General features: G+C 56.8%; 1 protein-coding gene across 1 annotated transcript; it reads right to left on the reverse strand.

Moving 5' to 3' along the window:
* Nucleotides 1–6,752: 6,752 nt before the first annotated feature.
* On the reverse strand, nt 6,753–19,535 carry CDX1 (caudal type homeobox 1). Its single transcript, XM_049829563.1, has 3 exons — nt 19,109–19,535; nt 7,185–7,330; nt 6,753–6,959 (listed from the first exon to the last, which is right to left on the reverse strand). The coding sequence occupies exons 1-3, from the start codon at nt 19,533–19,535 to the stop codon at nt 6,753–6,755; spliced, it is 780 nt and encodes a 259-aa protein (XP_049685520.1).
* Nucleotides 19,536–21,689: the final 2,154 nt, after the last annotated feature.

Genomic DNA, 21,689 nt, shown 5'->3' on the forward strand with positions numbered 1-21,689 from the left:
CTTTCTCCAGCGATCGGGAGGGAGAAGGGGGAGCAGGGGAGGAAGCGATAACAGGCAAGGAGGGGTGCCACGTTCCTGCTGGCTGGGCTGGCGAGGCGGAGGGAGGCAGGGGGGGACAGGGGGAGCAGGGCTGGAGGAAAGGTTTGCCTGGAGTTGAGGATGGCTGCGTGCTCAGCAGGGAGGGAGGAGGGGATGGCTCTCAGCAGGCTGGAGAAGGGCTGTCTGTCAAACGCACCCCTGCGGGGAGGTGGTCCGGGACCTCAGCCCCCCGCCGGGGCAGCGAGGAGGAAAGGCTGCCGCCTTACTCATGCCGTGAATGCGTCAAGTCTCCCTAGGGATGGACCTGACTTTGCAGGCACCCTGCCACTGGGCGCTCCGGGGGTCCCAAGTGCCCCAGGCAGCGGTGGCAGCAGTGCAAGTGCAGATGCCAGAAGCTCCCAGCATCTTTCTGTCTGGCTCTGAGCTGATTTTCCTATGGCAGGACACAGTTGGAGCCTGAGCAGGTCAGAACTGACTTCTCCCCGTGCTGCCTGAGCCCAGTCCCCAGCCCAGGGGAGGGGGATGATCAACAGCCATTGGTCCCTTTGGGTAGGACCAGCACATCCCACCGTGCTGGGGGCAGGAGCAACGCTCAGGCAGACCCCAGGGTGAGCAGCTGAGTCCAGCATATCGTGGACCCAATGCTGGAGCACAGGTCACATCTCAGGATTTAGATGTCCCTGTTGAGTCAGCAGTGGGATCCTACAGCCCCAAAGTCCAGGAGATGCAGGCCCAGGGAGACGCGGGCTTTTCCCCATCACGCTCAGTCAAATCCCCAGTAGGGTGGCAGAGAGCTGATCTGTGGCTTCTTTTCCCTCTTTCATGGTGGGAAATGTCCCCTGTGGGGCTGCAAGAGGGGCCAACCCCACATGCCCCAGGGCCAGTGTGGTACCAGGAGAGCTGCTGTCTACCTCAGGACCCATAGTAATGCCTCTTTCCCTTGGCAATATCCTCTTGTCCTCCACTTTCTCCCTAGACTGTGCCCAGTCCATCAGGATGTGTGTGTCTTTTCCTTGCAAATGCCCTACAGTGCTCCATTCTGCCCCAGACCTGTCCCCAGCTGCTTTTCTCAGGTTTAAGGCTTAGCAGGCAGCACTGGGGAGGTGGAGGACAATGACAAAGTTAGGACTGAGAGGACCCAGCCTGCCAGATGTAAGAGCAAATCTCCCTGACATCTAATGGCAATCATGCTCCTACAGCCCTTCAAGCAATTCTGAAAATTTTCCCCGAAAGGAAATGGACCCTGAGCATAAAGACACATTTCTGCAGAATCTAACGTGATGAAGTGGCTCAGCGTTTGCACAGTGGGTCTTTCAGAGCTAACATTTACCTGGATTTCCCAGCGGGAAAGGAGGAAGGAGCAAACTGTATAACCCAACAAACATCTTTTTTCACATACTCAGAGCTTCCTCAAAAACAGAAAATAGTCTTTGGGAAAGTCTTTGGGAATTCACACATCCACGTTTTACCTGCCTTGGACTTACCCATCGCTTCTCCCTCTCCCAGGATGCTGGCAAGGAATCCTGAGCCCGGAGCTGGCCAGGCTGGTGGCCAGGGGCTGTGTCAGGCACTGTCCCAGTCTCACCCTTCCAGCTCAGGGCACGGATCCTATGTTTGCCTTTCATGCCTGTGTGATCTGAATCACCCCTTTAGCATTTTCCCTCGGGATACACCTAAAGAGAAGTGTCCCACGGCCACTGCCACAGCGTAGGAGGGGAGAGGCTGGTGCCACCTCATTACAGCTGTCGCAGCCCTGCACCACCAGTATGGACTAAGCCCTGCACAAACCACCCAGCCTTCCCTGGGTGGACTTCAAGCCCTCATCTTCTTGTCTCCAGGGCAGTATTTACCAGTAGAGACATCCAGGGCTGACACTACCCTGAAATGTCCATGTTGATACTGCTGCTGGTGGGATGCTCTGTATCTGGAGCTCCCTTTTCTGGTTTGGCTGGTGCTGCTCTGGTAGCACTATCAGCTCTCCATTGCCTGGGACCACCAGGGAGTAGACATCCCACCCTGGGCATCCAGGGTGTTCCAGCATCTCACTGCAGAGCTGGCTCGAGTCTGGCATTACCCTGGAGCCAGCAAGAGACCCACCTCATGGAACAGCACCCATCAGAGGCAGTAGGAGCCAGATGGGTGTTCCCGCGAGAAGCAATGCAGTCCAGGGACCCCAAAAACCCCAGGAGAGCTCAGGCAGAGGACAGCGGTGTTGCACAGCTGCCCCTGTGCCCTGATCTCCAAGGGCCTGGCACTAAGGAGTACACATGGGGCTCGCAAGCATTTTGCTAGCAAGCTTTGCCTTCTCCCACCCCACCCCTGAACCATCCCTGGGACATCAAGTAAACCTTTCCCTTCCCGTGGGCTGAAGCACGGGCGCAGCGGGGTGGTAGGGCAGCAGGAAAGCAAACACGCATCTCTGTCCCGATGCAGTGCCCAGCGGGCACCGGCACTGCCCACACTGCCTGCCATCGGTAGGAAAAGAGAGGGCAGCCCACAGGTTGGGGAAACACCCTTGCCCACCCTGTTTAGGCAGCCCACCCGTGTCCCGGCGGCAGCCGCCCGGGAAGAGGCGAGAAGGTGGCTGACAGCAAGATGGGACCGTGCCCAGATCCTCTCTGCAAGGCACGAGGAAGGCGACAACGGCAGCGGCGCTCCGGTTAGTCACCACCGGGAAGCGTGCCATGCCGGAGGCTGCTGGCAGGCCGGCGGCGTTTTCGGCCACCTGGTGCGCGTGGCCTTATTTTAATGACGATTTCAAGACTTCTCCAAGGAGAGGTGCAGCCAGGCAGTGGGAGCCGGTGGGAAGCACAGAGGAAGGAACAGGAAGAAACTGCGGGGGCTTATTGGGGACAGTCCCGAGGGTCCCCTGACCATGGGGCCAGGCTGTTCCTTAAGGACTAGGGTCCATATGGGGCTGTGTGACTCGTGAAGCAGCTGCTGCAGGTGCTAAAATTGGGTGCCTGTCACCTGCCAGGGGTGCAACTGGCAAGGTCACATGTGTCCAAGGAGGTTTGGACCAAAGGTCCCAAAGCTGGTGGGGAAGTGGGGTCCACCAGCCCCTTTCTTTGCATGGGGGGGGACCCCACAGGGCTCACCCATCCCTGCCCAAATGACGGCTGGAGGGAGGCAGGGGAGGACACGGGAGCAGGGACACAGCAGATGCATTTCGTCACCCGGCCAAGGGGCATGTGTGTGTGTTGGGGGAAGGGGTACCTGGGTGTGTGGGTGCATTTATTGCCTCTTCCCGCCAGTGCTGGCTCCCTGTGCACACACGGGCAGCAGGGACCCAAGGGCACAGCCCACGGTTCGCTGGACTTTTACCCTGCTGTGCAAACAGGCAGGCGCCAGATTAGGGTATCAGTTGGAATTTCATCCTGTCAACGGCACCCGCAGCCTCTCTGGGCGGGCGGCAGAGCATCTTCCCTCCTGCCCGGCCCCTCACCCATATGCAGGCACCCCAATGCAGAGGGTGAATTTGGGAGATGCACAATTCATCGTCGCACAGGACTCCGTTCCCCTTCAAGCTTCCCCCTTGCAGGCGATGATGATGCCTGGGGCTGGGCTGCCACCACCGCATCCCCTGCCAGGGCAGGATCCCACCAGCTGGTCCCCGTGAGGCAATGACAAAATTGGATGTCAAAGGCAGGCGAAGCCTGGTGAGGGAGGAGGATGCATGTGGAGGAGCCAGCCCCCAGTGTGGGGATCATGCTGGAGACTCCATGCAGAAGTGGCCCCAGTTTTCCCAGTCCAGCCCAGCTCTTTGGGCAGGTAGCCCATTCAGTCCCATCCCTTTTCCCATATGGCACCAGCTGCATTTCCTTTGCCTCTCCCAGCCTGTTTTAGCACCTGATGCCCCACGTCCCCTTGCAGGGACGCAGGGAGGCAATGGTCCCGTGCCATGGGCAACCCAGGCGCCGTGCTGATGAGCGCGGGGTCACCAGGGTGCAGTGGTAGGTGCAGCCGCTGTTGCAAGATCAGGAAAAAACCCTTTGCTCTGTCCCTCTCTCTGCAATGCCACCTCATCCTGCCCCTGCTCCTCCATCTCCTCCACCCACAAGGACTTTATCCCGCATGAGGTGTCCCTCCACAGCCACCTGCCCTGCCTGGACACCTCGGCACACACATCCCCACCTTTTCGCAGGCAACGCTTAGCACATTTTGGAGCTGGAGGAGCCGTTTTGGGCAGGGATTTGAGGGCAGCCCCTTGCTGAGTCCCCTACAGGACCAGGGGGAGGTGTCTGGGATGGAGAAAGGAGAGTGTGGGGCACCGATGCCAGCTGTCCCAGGCACTATCTCACATCCTCGTTCTCTGTTTGCTCTTCTTGGACAAGGAGGATATTCAGCCCATCAACAGCCATAAAACGAGATTAGAGGCCGGGAGGCGCCAATGGGAGGTGGCCACGTCCGTGGGCAGCTGGCCTTGTTCTTTGGCCTCCGCCAGCCCAAGCCCAGCCTCACCCTTTCCCCGGCTGCCCCTGGGGCTGCAAATTTGCAACCGCTGGGTCGCCTGGCACAGCCAGCTCTCTTGGTGGCAAAGGGATGGCACACGGTCGTGCCGCACCACGGTGTGGGCAATGCCACTGCCGGCAATGCCGCTGCAGGATGGGCACACCGCAGGCTACAGGGGCAAGGCTGCCACATCAAGACATCCACCTGTGCCCTTTTCAGTGGGGCTGGGTAGGACCCCTCGCTCCTGACCCTGGCTGCGTTCAGGGGCATCAGCTTGGGTGCGACCTTGGAGCTGGCATCCCTCCCCTGCCGCAGCACCGCCGGCTGGGAGGAGACAGCAACAAACTCGTGGCACACGGGATTCCTGCTCGCTTTTATTTTCACCGATGCCTAAAAAATAAAAAGGAAAACCAGTTCTGCCTTATATACACAAAAACTGAGCCAAAGTCCCGAGCCAATGCAAACATTCATCCTCACCACCGAGCACAACTGGAGGTGTCACTGGCCCCCGCAGGAGGGAGACCCAAATCCTATGAGGGCTGGAATGGGGTGGCAGGTGCAGTGGGATGGCAGGGAAACGCTTGGAAAATCCGCAGTGTGCCTTGGCACCTTGTTTTCTGGGCGAGGAGAGGCTGGGAGCGGTGCGAGCCTGGTGGCAGACAGGGCGGCCGAGGGATGTGATGCACAAGCAGTGTCGGATGCAATGCAGGGGCTCAGCCGGGGGCTCTGCAGGCAGCAGGGATCATGTCTGCTGCTCCACCTTTCTGGAGCTTGGAGAGATGGTGCTGGGAAGGGCGATGCAAGCTACCATGCGAGGATTGTGCTCCCTCATCCCTGTCTTGGTCTTGGAAAACCCCAGCCCAGGAGCACCTGGTGCAGCCCTGAGCAGGAGCCACAGACCCTCCTGTCACCCAGCTGGCCTTTGGGACATCTGAAACTGGGCTGTAAGTTAACCCAGGCCAATACAGCCGTCCAGATTCAGCAGGATGAAGGGACATTTCAGCTGCAGTTCACCAGTAGGAAAAGAGGGCTATTAGTTACTGGCCTAGGGCACACAGTGGGCGAGAGGTGGTGCAGTGCATGGAGGAGGGGGGAGACACGGAGAACAAAAACCTGGAGTTCTTTGGGTTTTGAAGAAGATAGGAAAAAACCACTTATTTGTCTTTCTGGAAACCACCCCTCTATCAGCTAACACGAGGGCACGTGCCAGCCATTCCTTTGCCTGAGCTGGCTCCTGCCCACCCTGGCAGCAGCTCCCAGTGCCTGCGGCAGCTGTGCTCCCTTGGAACAGCACCCCAAAGCTCTCACGGTATTTGCCCTTCTGGACGGCCTGGGGCTGGTTCTTGCACCCTGTCCCGATGGCAAACCTTCTTGTTCTCCTTCCCTTCCCCATGGGAAGGTGGATTCAGGGCTCAGCAGGGTGGTCTGCCTCCCGTGTGCCTGTGCCTGACTCCCTTCTCCCCTCTCCCTGTGCTCCAGGTGGAGGATGGCTGCAGTGCCGCCTTGCCATGGCACAGCCAAGGGCACCAGGGCTGCCAGACACATCTCCATCCGGCTCCTTGTGGGTGCAGGGGCAGAGCTGGGGGTGCAGGAGCGGGTGCTGCCGGGGTGGCTGGGGGACGTGGGTGGGGATGTGCAGGGACTCTCACCAAGGATGTGCTCCGACTCGCCACCATTGCCGTGGTTTGAAGGAGTCCCCCCTCGGGTCCTACGGCTGAGGGTCCTGTCTGGCTCCCGCAGTCCAACTCACTCTGCCTTCGGCAGCCCCCTTCCTGGCACGGCAGATCCAGGAGACCAGCTCAGCAGAAATTTGTCTTGCCTTGAGTCCAGCCAGGTCTTTTTTCTGGTTCTTCTTTAGACTGCCCCAAAAGCACCAGGCAGATGAATCACCAGGAGGACCAAAGGAACCATCCTACCAGCTCCACCTGAAGCACTGTAGGAAAGCCATCCTCCACCCCCACCCCCTTCCTTCTGCTGACATTAGGACCTTGCTTTGGGCTACAAATACTAGAGACCAGACCCGTGCACGTTTCCTACAGGAGAGCAATACTACCTAACCTATGGTTTTTACATAGGAGAGAGCCCACCAGCCCCTTGGGAAGGTCCTGGTGCCACCTCGCCCAGCCTCGCTGGCTGCCCTGTTGGTTCAGCCGAGGACCATCGTGTCTTTGGGAAGGGGCCGTCACTCTTCAGAGCACACGGACCGGCTGGGCTCTGCTGCATAGTGCTTATCTCTTGGTGTCTATAGCTGGTGAAGGGGATTAAGGCATGAATTCCTCCTTGATCGTCAGCGGAGACGAGGAGACGAGGTTCGGGGCACTGCTGCTGCAGAGGCCTCCGATGGGTCCCAGTGTGCCGACAGCCGGTGGCGTTGGCGTGGTGGTGCTGGTGGGCTGGCTTTGCTGCTGCATTTTCTTTTTGTTCACCTTCCTCTCCTTCGCCCTCCGATTTTGAAACCAGATTTTCACCTGCAGAAAGACAAAGCTGGTGATGCAGAGATGCCAATGGATGCAGCCAGGGTTGGCAACCCTCAGGGTCCCCCTGGGGCAGGGAGGGAATCCTAGAGTTTGGAAGAGAAGGGAGATCCATGGAGCAAGGTGGGACCACTGCTGCCTGCTTGGGCTGCAGCCCTTCCCCTCCCCAGCTCTATCTCCACCTGGGACATGGTTTTCCCGGGACACCGCAGCACTGACCTGCCGTTCGGTGAGCCCGAGGGCAGCGGCCAGCTCGGCCTTGCGGCGGATGGTGATGTAGCGGCTGTAGTGAAACTCCTTCTCCAGCTCCAGGCGCTGGTGGTCCGTGTACACCACCCGGTACTTGTCTTTTGTCCTGGTCTTGCCTGGCAGAGACAACAGAGTCAGGGTGAGCCGAGAGGGGATGAAAGGGAGCCGTGGAGGGGTAGGAGCATCCACAAGGGCACAGAAGAGATACACAACCACCTGTGAAGAGCTCAGGAGAAACATGGCAATGCCCTGGGGACCAGTGGAAAAGAGACTCGTGCGGCTCCTATTGGATTTAATGACCATCCTGGGTAGCACCAGGATGTTTCCCCGTGTTAGAAAGTACCTGGCCTTTGGTGGAAAGAGCAGAAGGGATTCAGAGGCATCTCGAGATGGACCGTAAAACCCATGTGCCATGACACACCATCCCTGAGACGAGCAGAGCTGCAAGCCCTGTGGTGGGCTGAGGACAAGCTGCCTGCAAAAATACAGCCTGGGAGGGCTTAGGGAAGCCCAGCTCTTTGCCACGAAGCCCAAACCCAAGGTGCCATCACTTGAAGGCACATGGATCAGGACGGGGGAAAGATGGAAAACCCAGGGATGACAGCATTTCTCTGCCACCAAGAGGGTTATTTTCCTTCTCCATGTACTGAGCTAAGGTGGAGAGCACTGCTTATTCATCTGGTGCAGTCTTTAAAGATGCACTGGAGAAAGCCCACACGATGCCCAAGCACTCCTGAGGACTGGCTCCACGGGCCAGTGGTGTTTGGCCAAAGCCAGCCCGAATCTCACCTTGGGCCCCCCCAGATATGGACAGAATTCGGGGCCATCAAGCCCCACATCTCTGTGCACACAGATGCACGTCCCACGGGACTGCAAATGGCACCTGCTGCTTTCTGGCAGAAAAAAAATATGGTAAAAATTAGCCCAACTGTCTTCTCCGTTAGCTCCTCTGTTAATCCACACACACATGGGGTGAGCTGTGGAGCAGGAGCCATCGGCTTGAACTCTGCCTGGGCTGGGGGTCACGGGGGGTGTGGGTGGCACTTCAAGGAAGGACACCCATGCCCAGCGGTTTGCTGGGTGCTTTCCTCTGCAGCGGAACCCATGGGTGGGGAATAAACACAGCTGTAAGTATTTGCTTCTCCACCCAAAATAGCAAAATCCTGTTCCAGGGCGTTGAGAGGGACGGAGCTGTGCTTTCAGCTGAGCAGCCACTGTCCTTCCGACTGGGAACCCAGCCATTTGTTTGCCTGGCAGACATGGTTGCCCATCTTCTGAATTTCTGCTGCTGAGAGCAATGTTGCCATGGGAAGGGGCAAGATTTCCATGGATTTCCCTGGGGCTGTCCTGGGTGTACCAGCATGGACATGATACTGCCCATCACTGCTGCAGATGTGCAGGGAGGGATTTCTAGTGATCCAGCAACCCATATAACCTCGTTTGCAGCCTGCTTCCCCCAGGAAAGGGGATCTTTGTGTGCCTGCCATCCTGTTAATCTGTTCCCCCTCATGAGTCCTTGGCACATCAGCCAGTTTGGGCCAGATCAGAAGCACATTGAGAAGTCACAGCAATATTAAATTCTGACCATTCCAGTGGAAACAGAAGTTTGGGTGGCACAGAGCAAAACTGTGCTTCAGAGGCGCCAGAGTGGATTCAACCCTAATCAGACATGAGAGAATCTCCACAGAGCAAAATCCTAACCCCCAGGCTGCAAATTTGTTTCGCAACCTACTCAATTTTATTTTCAAGGGTGACTCTTCCCTGCTTCTCCATTGCAAGAAGATGGGGACATTCCTAAGCCACTTATGCTGAAAGATAAATGTAAAAGAGTGTCAGAGACAGGACAACCCACGGCCACAGTACACTGCGAGTGGGAGAGGGGCTCCCTCAGGGTCATTCCCTTCGCAGCATCCCATAGGATGCAAAAAGGCAGCTGGTTTCCTGCTAAATAAGCAAGAGCCAGCAAAGGTCCAGCTCCTGCCATTGGCCACTGAGCAAACCGCGTGTGGAAGCGCCTGAGTGTGTGTGCACCCATGGGTGCACGTGGGAGCCAGGGTGGGCACGGGAAGTGTCTCGCCCTGCTGGGACTTGACTCCGGTGCTCCCAATTAGCAGCAGCAGCAGATTCAAGTTAGCACCGAATTTCCATAACTACGTCACCCTCTGTGTCCTCCTGCCGTTGCTGCTGGAGGTGCTGGCACAGGCTCAGCGCAACGTGAGTGGGGTGATGGGTGAGGGTCTCAGCACGGTCCCCAAGAAGCACCAAAGCTCTCCAGCGATCTGCAGAAGAGGGTAGGAGCACAGCAAGGCTGCCACACGGCCAGGAATTGAAACCAGACCTCCCAGCACCAGGGCTGGGCTTTAGCCACTAACTCCTATCTGAGGGATGTGGTGAATTCAGTCACCGCTTTAGAGAGTGGGGAGCCCAGCTCATCCCGGGGCTGTTTCGAAACGAACACCTAATCCCTCCTCACCACCACTGAGGGCAAACCTGCCTCAGGCCACATAGGGTGACTCTGCAGGTAAAAACAGGGTAAAAAAGGTAAATTTGATTGAGCAAGGTGCATACGGAGATGTCTGCAGACATACGGCTGAAACACAGTGTGCGAGGGGTCTACGGCAGCATCGCTGGGTGTTCGTCTCCTCTTTGCCACACTTCGGTTGTGGTGGCTCGAAACAGAACTGACCGCGGCACAGTGCTGGGCACCCAGCCCACGAGGGACCCCACGCTCTCCCCTCGCTCTCCCACGGGGCCCCTGTCCCTCCCGTGGGGTCGCTGCCACCTCTTGCCACCCCACAGGTGAAAGGTTCATTGGCGTGAGAAAGATTTCTGCATCCCGGCCCAGGAGGGACCTGTGCTGAATTTGCAAACACAGCGATTCCCGGGGAGTTACAGAATAAACCAGATGCACCGGAGATTTATGCAAGGTTTAGCAGCTCCATGAGAAACTGGGCTCCCTCTGTCTGTTCCAGGCTCAGGGACTCCTACGTGTTTTTTTCTTTCTCATATAAATGTATCTGTTTTTTTTCATTTGAAAGCAAAAACCTTTCTGAAGAGATAATGACTTAAAAATGATCTTATCTGCCATATTGCTATTTGAATACCACTGCTTGGAGAAAAAAAACAGCTGGAAAGCAAAGGAATTGACAGATAAAGTAAAAAATATAAATTAAAGAATAAAGAAGTAAGGCAGTTTGTGAATACCACATATTCCATGAATTCCAGCAGGAATTATTATTTCCTGCTGCAGCTGTAAATACATCCATCACAGCTTGTTCTTTGTTATTCCCTCTTCAGTGTTCATCCTTGATAAAGCTTCTGCTTTGCCTTAGGTCTGGCAGATACCCAGCAGTGCCCCTGAGCTGCCGCCATATGAGCTGGGCACCAGTCTCTTGCTGCCCAGTATCAGGTAGCAAAGACTCAAAGCAGAGCGCTCATGACCAAGCCAGAGATCGAAAGTTATTCATCTCGACTAATTGCTGGTTTCAGCGATGTTTGCTGAATTTGGGAATGTATTGTGGGTGATTCACAAGGAAAAAAAAAAAAAAAAGGATTCGCAAGAAATACTATTGACAATGAATAATTCAACTACCTTGAATATGAATGCTGAGTTACACTTAACTCTCTCCTGGAGACTTTTTATGGCTCTGTGAAAGGAAAGAGGAAATTCGGGACAAGCCAGCCCAGCTCCTTACAGGGAGCCCTCGTACCTACAGGGAAACGCCGGTGCCGCAGCAGGGAGCATGGCCGAGCAGAGGGATGGAGCCGCTCCTGCATTTCTAGGGAACCCTGATGGAGGTGGATCAGGCTGTCCCATGGCTGGGATAGCCCGGACCTGCTGCTGCTGCACCGGGAGGGGGGGGGAGCGCGGATGGGGTGCATGAGGTGCAAAGGGTGCGCTGGTGATGCCTTCTAGCATGGCTGCTAACCCCTTCCAGACCTGCGATGCATTTAAAGTCTCTCCTGCTTGTCCCCAAAAGACCAGGCAAAGGAACTGCTCAGGCAGCCAAATGGAGCCATTCGCGGGGCCGGTGGGAACGGTTTCGGCTTTGGGATCAAGGCAGGGCCAATGGCTGCATGGGGAGAAGGTATCGTTACTACTGTTAATGTATAACCCTAATAGCACTCACCTGAGCTGTGATTAGATAAGGGAATAGCTTTAATGTGCTGTGCAAACCCCAAGGGACACACTCCTGAGTGTGCACGCACATGCACTCGCACACACGTGGAGGGATGGGGTCCTGACTCCCAGCCCAGATCTGCTCCCCATGGCAGCCCTGCCCCGGGGATGGGGATGCTGGAACTCCTGCCCTGGACCCAGGGTAGGAGCCTGGCGGGGGAAGGAAAGATCAAACTAGATCCCTGTGCTCACCATCCCGGACTCTGCACCCTCATGGCTACGGCAGAGGCTGCCAGGGAGGTGGCAATTCACCTTCCCCAGCCCTGGCCTGCCCAAAGGATGGCTTTCAATAAGAAACTGTGCCCCAAACACCCTAACAGATAGGCAATATGGGGTATTTTGTGGCTGGTGTTGAGCAGCTCTAAGAACAGCTGGGAAGGGGCTGATTCAAATCAGGGAGGAAAGAGACTGCAGGGCAGTGGCACCCTGGGAAGAGGTGGAAAATAGCAAAGGAGCAAGACCCGGCATGTGTTATTTGGAACTTCTCTTTTCCCAGTCCCACAGAGTGATGCACCCAGCCCAGTGTGCCCAGCACAGCTAAGAGGGGATCAGCTCCAAACAGAGGATCCCCATCCACAGAACACAGCCCTCCCAGCTGCAGCAGGAGCAGCACGGCTGCCAGCAGCGAGGAGCATAAACCTGTGCACTTTTCTAAAGGTCTCTATTTCACAGGTCAAAGCAGCTCAAAATTGCAGCAGCTGCAAACCCTGGCTCTGTGGGAAGCCACTACGCAGCCATCAGGGCTCCGATCAGGGCAGCTGGGGTACGGCAGCCCGGAGCTGCTGAGACGAGAGCCCACCGCGGTGCCGGCTGTCGTGCCCCACCGCAGAGGTAGGTCCCTGAGGCCTGGGGACATGGGTGCATTGCATGGTCCTTTGCATGGGAGATGCTGGTGTGGGGGATGAACGTGTTGCTGGCCGGTCCCGTGGCTGCTCAATGGCTCTGCGTGCCCCGCTGCGCAGCGGCTCTTTGCATGACTGGCATGAAAAGTCCAGGCAACGTGCTCCTGGAGCTGCCCTGCGTGGTTTCACCTTCCTGGCGATGCTTTGGCCATGCACTGGCTCCATCTGTACAGCCTCGTCTACCCATCTGTCTGTACTGGGTGCCTGGTTCCTCACTATCTGATGGCACTACAATATTTTAATGCTGGGAAACATCAGGTGTGCAAGTCCCATCACCAGTGAGCACCAGGGAAAGAACTTGTCTGCACTGGAGTTAAAGTGCAGCAAGATGGGGCGCAAGGCTGTCCCCCTCAGGATGGGTATTTTCTTTCTGTGATAAGCATTCTGCATGAGCAGTATCTACTTGCAAAGAGGGTAAAATCCTCCCATTCCAGAAGAATGAGTGCTTTTTCAGGATTTGCCATTCCTCCCCAGGGAAAGCATCAAGGAAAACTTCCCCTCACCCCTGGCATAGCTTAGGCAATGCTACAGATGGAGAAACTGAGGCACAGAAGCAGCTCCAAACAAGAGTGAAGCCCCAGGGTCAGAGCCATGGGCTCCCTGGACAGCTTCACCCCCAGTCCTTCTGCAGCTCCATGGGGGGGAAAATCCCCCCACACATTGCAAAGACAAGGACAGCCAGCAGAGCAATGCCTCATGACAAGAGACCCCAGGCCCGGGAGAGGGCTGGGGTTGTCTTCTAAAGCTCAAGAGACTCCAGCATGGCTGGAGCCACCCACATCTGGCAGCCAGATGTGCTCCAGCTGCCTCTGTGCAGAGGGGTCGATGCTCCCTCTGCCGAGCAGCGGCGATGGCAGCTGCTCTGCGCAGCGATGATGCTGATGTTCGGGACAGACAGCCCTGCTCATTTCACTGTCCCTAAACCTACTGGAAATGGGAACCCCAAAGTCTGCCCTGATGGTGGCAGGGGCTGAGCCCCCTGACGCCCTCCCTTTGCCCCCCCTGCCCCACACACACTTGCTCCTCTCCCTTCCCCTCCCGCTCCAGCAACTGCTCCAAAGCACCTACACTCCTCTGTGGCCTGCGAGGGGGATTAAACCCCAACTCCCCACCCTCCCTGAGTGCTGGGAACCAGCAGGTCAGGCTTTTCACAAGCCTTCCCCTTCCTGTGCGTGCTTCAATATCATCAGCTATTTTTCCTCTGCTGCAGGAAGCAGAGGGGTGATGGATGGGACGACCGACATGGAGCAAAGGACCAGAGCCATGTGGCTTGATTCATCACTGCCAGCGAGAAACGAACCCGTCCGGAGGGCTATCCTTCCCGAGATCCCTGCCTGAAATCATTCCTCTGCCAAAGAGCGTTGGATTTAGACAACTGCTGGGTGTCAAAAACTGGGTGAGAGGAACCACCACCCCCTTCTCCCCCTACATATTTAATGTCTCTGTAATGCAGAGGGAGGGAGAGGATGCTGGATGAATCCTCACCCAATGGCCCCTGCCGAGGCTCCCCCTGCTCTGCTCTGGGTTGGGAAATGGGCATTTCAGCCATCAGGGTTGAAGGTGGGACTTATCTGTGCCCAAAGGCACTGGGCCCCCCCCCGAGGAGCCCAGCAACCCTCGTATTCCCAGGGTAGCTCCTTGCATGGCTGTTCACCTGACATTGACCCAACCTGGGGATTTCTTCCTGGTGCCAAAGACTTCAGAGCAAACGGTAATGCTCCCGTGGGCACCCACTAGCAATAAAATCTGATTCACCTTTGTACATCATGCACTGGAAATGTTTCACTTACAAAACCATGCCACTTGTCCTGATGGCTTTCTAGTCTCCTATACATAGAGGGTCAAGCTCTGTGCTTCCAAAAAAGCTTTGCTATAAGTGAGAGCGTGGCTGGGAGTTACATGCCTGGAGGTTATGGGACTGGCAGAGCCAGAGCTGGGAAGGGGCAGAAACACCCTGGGGAAGAGCTGGATCTGGAGACCACAAACTGGTGAGCAGGAGCACAGCCTGGCCCCCGGCTGGTCTCTGCACTGCCGGCACAGCAGGATGGGGCCAGATCCACACTCACACCCTCACACGTAGGCGAAGGCACCCCTCCACAAGGCTCGTCTTCCTCCCAGGAGGTGCAGACCCCAAGGGGATGAGGAGCAGGTTGCCAGCGGTTGCAGCAAGCCGGTGGTTCTCCATCACAACCCTACATTCTTGGACACGGAGCAACACCACAGGCGATGCTTCAACCCCGGGGGCGGCAGTCTGAGGCTGGGCATTGGGGCAAGCATTTCCCAGCCCTGCAGTGATTCAGTCTTTTATTTTGGCTACTAGCGAATTCCTTCAGTTGCTCCCATGGTTTTATCAATGCCAGGCTGAGCGCCGCCAGCCAGGCTCCCGCGTTGGGTCAAAGACCGCACCAGTGCAGGAGGGTGAGGAACGCCAGGGCAGCGCACGGGCTGGGGAGTGCACGCAAGCTGGAAACAGCCCGTTTCAGAGCATCGCCTTCATGCCAGCCCCACGGCACTGAGCCCGGATCCAGCTCATCCGGATCTGCCACCTGGCTGGATTTGGCCCCGCTGCAGGAGGAGGAGGAGGAGGACAGCAATATGGTGGTGGACCCGAGGACTGGGACTCCTCTCCCCCTTCGTAGCCCCATAGGGGCAGCACGGGGGAAGGATCTGGCCCCTTATCCAGGCAATCGCAAAGCTAACAGCAGTGCAGTGGGAGTCCTTGAAGGGTCCCCTGTAGGAAACATCTGCCATTGGCCAGAGGTTTAAAGTGTCCCTCTGCTAATCCTAGGGTATTAGCCAGCCAAGCCCATCACGTAGGTAGCGCCAGTGCCCCAGGGAAGCCCTTTTTGTTCAAGGAAAGTCAATTCTAGGAAAGTTTGAAAGGCCTGTACCTTGGCCAGCAGGCTAAGTGGTCAACAAATCCCAGCTGGGGCCAGGAGCAGGTTGTGGGTTAATAATTCAAGGGGAGACTGATGGGGCCCGATGCACGCACACACAGGGTGACCTGGAGGAGCAAAGTGTCTCATGGGGAGCGACCGTGTCCTTAAGAGGGGTCCCCCACACAGGGACTGACCAGAGGGTCTGCTGTTCTCCAGCCCCCACCATCACCCCAAAAGGTACCATGGCATGAACCCCGCCTGTCCATGGAAAACATTTCACTATTTCATTAACAGGGTTTTTAGTCTTTCCTCCAACTTTCATGGACATCACTAGGGCTGAACAAAGAGCTGGAAAACTGAGCTGCAAATAGTGAAAACTGAGACGGAAAACTGCATACCCAGCAGATTGCCGCTCGCCCACGCTTGGAGCATCACTGTTTGCTCTCCATCACCCCGAAACCTACCCCGGCACCATGGACACTGATACGACATGAAGACCCAAGTGCGTTCCCCTCCCCAAGGGATGCCCCAATTGCACTTTCACTTGCAATATTTAGCGCTGCAGGCCCAGCTCGATTAGTGACCTAAAAGCCAGACCCGAGGCAGTATCTGAGGATTTGCATAACTAATGAGCAGAGGGTGAATTTCAAAGTTCAGCAAGCCACTGTTTCCAGCCACCTTCCTGAGCTTTTTATAGAGCTGGGGTGCAATTCACAGGGAAGTTTGCAAATAATTGTGAATAAGGAGGAAGCATGAGGCTCTGACACGCTGCTCGTGAAGATTTTATGAGCAGAAAAAGAGGTGACATCGCAGAGAGAAATGAGGCCTGGGGACATCTTCCAACTTGGTTCCCTTTAACTCTGGATTTCCAGCAACCAGCCCTCTGGCGTTGCAATCCCTTCTGCTGCAGGGTTATCTTGGCTCAGCTGAGTGAAGCACACACGTATTTAGCAACAAGTATATAAAATCATCCCCTTGTAAGCCTGACTCTGCGTGAGTCACTGGGAGATTTCTCATTGATTTTTCTTGGGCTCTGGATTGCATTTGCAGAAGCCCCCAACACACTCCTATTCCCTGCGTAACATTTTGTCTTACCACTGCACAGCTCTTTCCCAAAAGCTTTCAAACTACGGCCAAGAGCTGTTTATACAGGGGAAGACAGAGAAGGAACCTTAATTTACAGCCCTCTGAAGTATTACAATTCATAGCATTCGCAATGAAACTGTTGATATTTATAGCAAAAAGGTCGGCGTATTCATTTCCTATTCCCACTGCGGTGAGATGGGTAGTTAATCAATCCAGACTGATTAAAGTCCAGTTTATTGATTTCAGTAAAATGATTCATCTAAGAATTTCACCTTATCTATGTCAAACCCATCTCTGCCTTGCTCTCTTTCAAGCTTAATGGAGAAAGGCTCTTTTTTTATTTAAAGGGCAGCCCTAGAAAACACAGGCTGCATCCTACCATCTCCCAGCACATGGTCCCACCTGAATGGCTGAATCCTGCAGCCGCTTGGCACCAGCAGCACTGGGCTTGGACCCGGCAGAGACGCAAGGACAGGTCCTTAATCTGTAAGTGCCTTAAAAAGGGACCTCGCTGGTCTTCCGACCTGTGGAAGCACCATAAGAAGGGGCTTTCACTGCAGCACCCATCCCCACATCGCTGGGGCTGAGCTGGGGCAGCTCCTCCTCTGTGTGCAAGGGGAATGAAGCTGATTTATTTCTCCCTTTGTATGTATTTAATCTAAGAGATACAAACTAAGCAACTAATGATATTTTTCCAGAATTCAATCAACTCAATTGTCATCTAACTCAATCAGAGGCACTTTCAAGCCCCTGTTTTATCTCAGCCCCACTGCGGGGTGTAAAACTGTGCCCTTGATCCAGAGGAGAGGTGTGCCGATATCTTTCTCCCCCCATTAATTTTCCCTCCCACCTCTCTCCTCAGAAGAAACCGAGATGTTTGGACCTACAAAACCTGCAGAAGTAGCAGGGTCCCAGCTGCGGCTGGGGGGGCTGCAGGATCACCCCCCCCCCCTTCCACCCAGACGCAGAGGGAAGCCCTCAGCCCCAACATGCCTGTGGGTCTCCATCGCTGGGTATGGGGGAAGACATTTTTCCTAAATAGGTATATTCAGTACTTAAAATAGGCCAGGAAATACCAGCCTGCCTCTCCCCTCCTCTTTCCAGACCGGGACTGTTTTTTTCCATTTACCAGGATGTTCTGCCTGCTCCACTGCAGCCACTAGTTCCACTGGGACATCCCCATCCCCTCCATATGGATCTGGCCAACACGAGGAGCTATTTTCCATGCTGGAAGACCCCAAGGACCTCTCCACGAGCCCCTTGCATGAGGGTCTCTGCATGGGGCTTGGCCAGCAGCGCCAGCAGGGAGCCAGAAACAAGCCTAAAATTGGAGACAATTTGCAAACAAGGAGCCCTGGCCTCGATCCCGGGGATATGGGGCAGTGGTAACCAAAAGCAAACTTGCCCCTGAGAGATGCCCAGAGCCACTCCTGTCATGAGTTTGGCCCCAGCAGGGCTCTGCAGAGCCCACGGCCAGCACAGGCAAAGGAGAGGGGTGACGGGTCCGGCCAAGCCCGGCAAGGCAGAGGGTCCTGCTGCGGGCAGGATGGGTCCAGGCTGGGCTGGCAGCAGCGATCGCAGCCTGGAGGGGAAGATGAAAGGGCGCGGGCAGGACAGGACAAAGGGCCCCCGCACCTCACCTCGCTGCCAAAGGAGCCGGCCACCATCTCCATGACAAAGCGAAGCCCTTGTCAATTTGGGCTGGCCCCAAGGGGGGATCTGCCCACCGCCTTTGAAGTGGGCAGCAGGGCCCCCTCGCCCCAGCGCGGGCAGGGGGCTGGGGTCCCCCAGACGCTTCCCCCCCCCCCCCAGCATGCCCCCAGGTCAGGAGTTCAGCAGGGACAGGACCCCAGGCACATGGGGACATGGCAACAGGACCCTTGGGATGGCACCGACTGCTCAGTGCCCACGCCGAGGGTGGGCACAGGAGCGGGGGCACCCGCTCACGCGGTGCATGGCACCCACGCGCTGTGCACAGGCACCCGCACCCCGCTGCACCAGGAGCACCCACATGCGCCCTCCGTGTGGCACCGTCCCCAAACGCACCGCACACGGCACCGTCCTCAACGCCCAGCACCTTGCACACGCGCGTTCGGCGCGTAGCATGCCCCGTACACGCTCAGCGACACTATCTGTACAGCAAGGCCTATACGCACATACAGCTTATATGTACCACATAAGTACAGCTTATGGTACTGTACGCACACAGAGCCTATAGCACCTCATGTGCACTGAATACACTTTACATACATACACACAGCACATGCAGCACCTTCCCTACACATATATACATATGGTACCTTCCCTGCGCACACATACACACACGCTACACATGCACTCAGCATAAGGCACCTCGTGCACACATATGCGCACCCCCCCAAACGCAGGCTCTCCCACGCAGCTGCACGCCAGCTCACACCCCCATGCACAGCCACAGCCCTGCATGCTCACCCTTCCATATATGAGACGCCCTGTCCAACACCCCCTCGGGGCTGGCAGGACCCCGGGATCTCAGGGGTCTCTGGCTCTGTCCATCCTACCCAGTGACAGCAGGCGAGGGCAGGGGTGCGGGGACAGAGACCGGCCAGGGAAAAGGATTTTCCAACCATATAACCCTGGCTGCCAGCAACATGGAAGGATGGTACCCTCTCTGCCCATCCTTGGCCCCTGCCACGGCTCTTTGGGGACCAGGCGCCATGCCGAGGACAAGCCAAGCATGCTGTCCTTCCTGGCAGTTCCCACGCAGGGAGAGCTGCGGAGCAGGATCTGGCCCCGCAGGACTTCAAGCCCAGGGATCCTCTGCACCGAGGAAGGCGCAGGGGTGCAGAGCTGGGAGGGTTTCCTTACCGCTGCTGCTGGTGCTGGGAATGCTGCGCCTCATCCACTCGTACGGGGTGCGTCTCTGGGCGTTAGGGGAGAGCTGGGGGACCGAGGTGCTGATGGGTGGAGGCAGGAGTCCAGAGCCTGGGGGCTGGATGGGGTTAAAATCTGGGGGGCTGAATCCAAACTGCCCCGGGCTGGCGTTGGAAGGCATAGCAGTGGTCCCGTAGGAATGCCAGTCCTCCTTGGCAGGGGTGTAGGGAGAGCCCCAGGCAGCCGCCGGCTGCCCGTGGTGCGGGTCGTTGTTAATCCCCGGCACATGGTGGTAGCTGGCGAAGTCCGAGTACTGGGGCGGCCCCGGCACGTAATTCTGGGGGTTGAGGTTGAGGCTGGGATGCCGGACAGAGCTGGGATACATGTTGGTGTCCTTATCCAAAAGATAACCTACATACATCTTCCCCGGCCGGCTCCGCGCACATGCTGCTCCGCCGTGCCGCCGGCTGCGGGCCGGGTTTGGTTTGGCGGGGAGGCGGCCGCCCCTCCTTCGCCGCTGCTCACCTGGGCGCCTTGGGGAGCTGTGTCCCGGGGCCAGGCACCTCCCTGCCCACAGGCTTTTATTGGGCCCAACCTCTCGCAGCATTTGCATTGAAAGGCAGGTTTGCATTTCAAAGTGCAGGAACCCCAGCGGGTGAGGGGGACGAATTCAAACCTCTCACCCCGGCTGCAGCGGGGTCGAGGTGGTGGGTGACCCCGGGGAGCACCGAGGACCCCATGTCCCCTCCGCTGTCCCCACCTCACAGCTGTCCCCATGCCACCAGCCACGGTCCCTTGGTAGCAACCGGCTTTGGGGACACTAGGGCATCACGGGTGTCACCCACGAGGATGCCCCAAGTGAGCCCACCCCATCCCTGCAGCCATCTGTACCCCAGGAGCAGGGTGCCTTGGGCTGAGACCTCGTATTAAAGCCCGGCTGCAAGCAGGGGACAAGCTGGGCTGTGCCTGCCATCAGCCCTGTCCCCATGGTGGGAGACACCAACCCCTTGCTCCGGGGTGATGCTTTCCCATGCCCAATGCCAGCATCCTCCTGATTCGGAAAAGGGGGGCTGGAGGGAAGAGAAGGCTCTGGGTCCCCCTGCGTTTACTCCATTCGGGCGCAAACTCAGCCCTCCAACCCCAATAGCAAAGCTCAGCTTGGCCCCGGAGAGCGGGACAGACGGACAGGCAGTCAGCTCTGTGCAGGGGGAATGCCCCCACCATGGACCCAACAGGGAGTCCCTGGGTTCAGACATGGCTCCGAGGGGCTCGCAACCCTCCAGGAAGAGAAGTTTCTTGTCTGTTTGCTCTCTTAAAGAAGCAAAACAAATCCCTGCATGTTTTCTGATAGGGAAAACCAAGCAGAAACGAGACACTCATGAAGCCATGTCTGCCTGCAAGGCAGGAGGTGGAAGATCACCAGCTTGTCACCCATCACTCCAGACACACCTCCACTCCGGAGGGGGACGAGGGACCAAGGACCAGCTCTGTGCCGTCCAGGCCAGCAACCCCCATCATCTGCAGCCAGGATCCTCCTCCTCGCTGACGTCCCCCTCCCCGCCAGCGTCACACTCCAGCTGCACTGGCCACCACCACGTAGTCACAGTCGTCATTTGCAGGCTGGCTTTTTCTCCTCAAACCAAAGCACAGCCCGGCAGAGGCTCCAGGAGGGCGTTTTGTCACCTCCCCAACACCACCTCTGCCCTTTTCTCAGCACCAGCCCCTTCCCCTGCTGGAAACATGAGCAGGGCAAGGACTGGTCAGTCCTCATCCTCCTGGGAGAGAAACAGCCTGGAATTTGACAGTAAGGAACAGAAAAAACCCCAAAGCAAAACAGGGGAGAAAAAAGAGATTTAGGATGAAATTGGGAGGAAGGGATAAACCAGGAGACTTTCAGAGCTTTTCCTGATCACACATATGACTGTGGGAAGTGTTTCCAGTGTGGGATTGCCTCCCGGATTTGTGAGGTTAAAAGGAAAATGGTAACAAAACCTGCAAAGCCTCTCTGACTTCAGGACCTCAGTGCATTTGATGCACGGCCAGTTCTTGCTTTTCCCTCCCGCAGCCGGTGGCAGATGTCCCCAGCGTTAGCCAGTGGGTAGGGGACAGCACCCGGCCAGTGGTGTTCCCCGGACCCTCACTCGCTCCCACACCAGCCCTTCCTCCCCACAGCATCCTGAGCTCTCCCATGTTCGTGGAGGGATCGGTGCGTCCCCAAGCCCCCGCAGGACTGTTGTCATCTGTTTGTTCAAGGTGGACTTTGTGAGATCTCGCCGTACCCACCTCGCAGCCCTTCCAGCCTCAGCCAGACCAGGCTGCTGCCATTCCCACCCTGCAATCAAGCACGCCGCGCTGGAGCCATAACAGGGCAGCACCCCCAATCCTAGAGCTGTGGACCCACAGTGGCTCTGCATCAGTCCTGGGCACCTTGCCCCACTGCTTCAGCCCCAATTCTGGCTGAACCTGGGTGAAAATATTACACAGATGCCCCTGTGCCACTTCTACTCCCTGCAAGGAGGTGGGACCCAGGATGAGATTGAAGGGAGTTGGGGTAAGAGGGAAGGGATCTGGTTTG

The sequence above is a fragment of the Accipiter gentilis genome, chromosome 26, assembly GCF_929443795.1.
Source record: "Accipiter gentilis chromosome 26, bAccGen1.1, whole genome shotgun sequence".
Lineage (NCBI taxonomy): Eukaryota > Metazoa > Chordata > Aves > Accipitriformes > Accipitridae > Astur > Astur gentilis.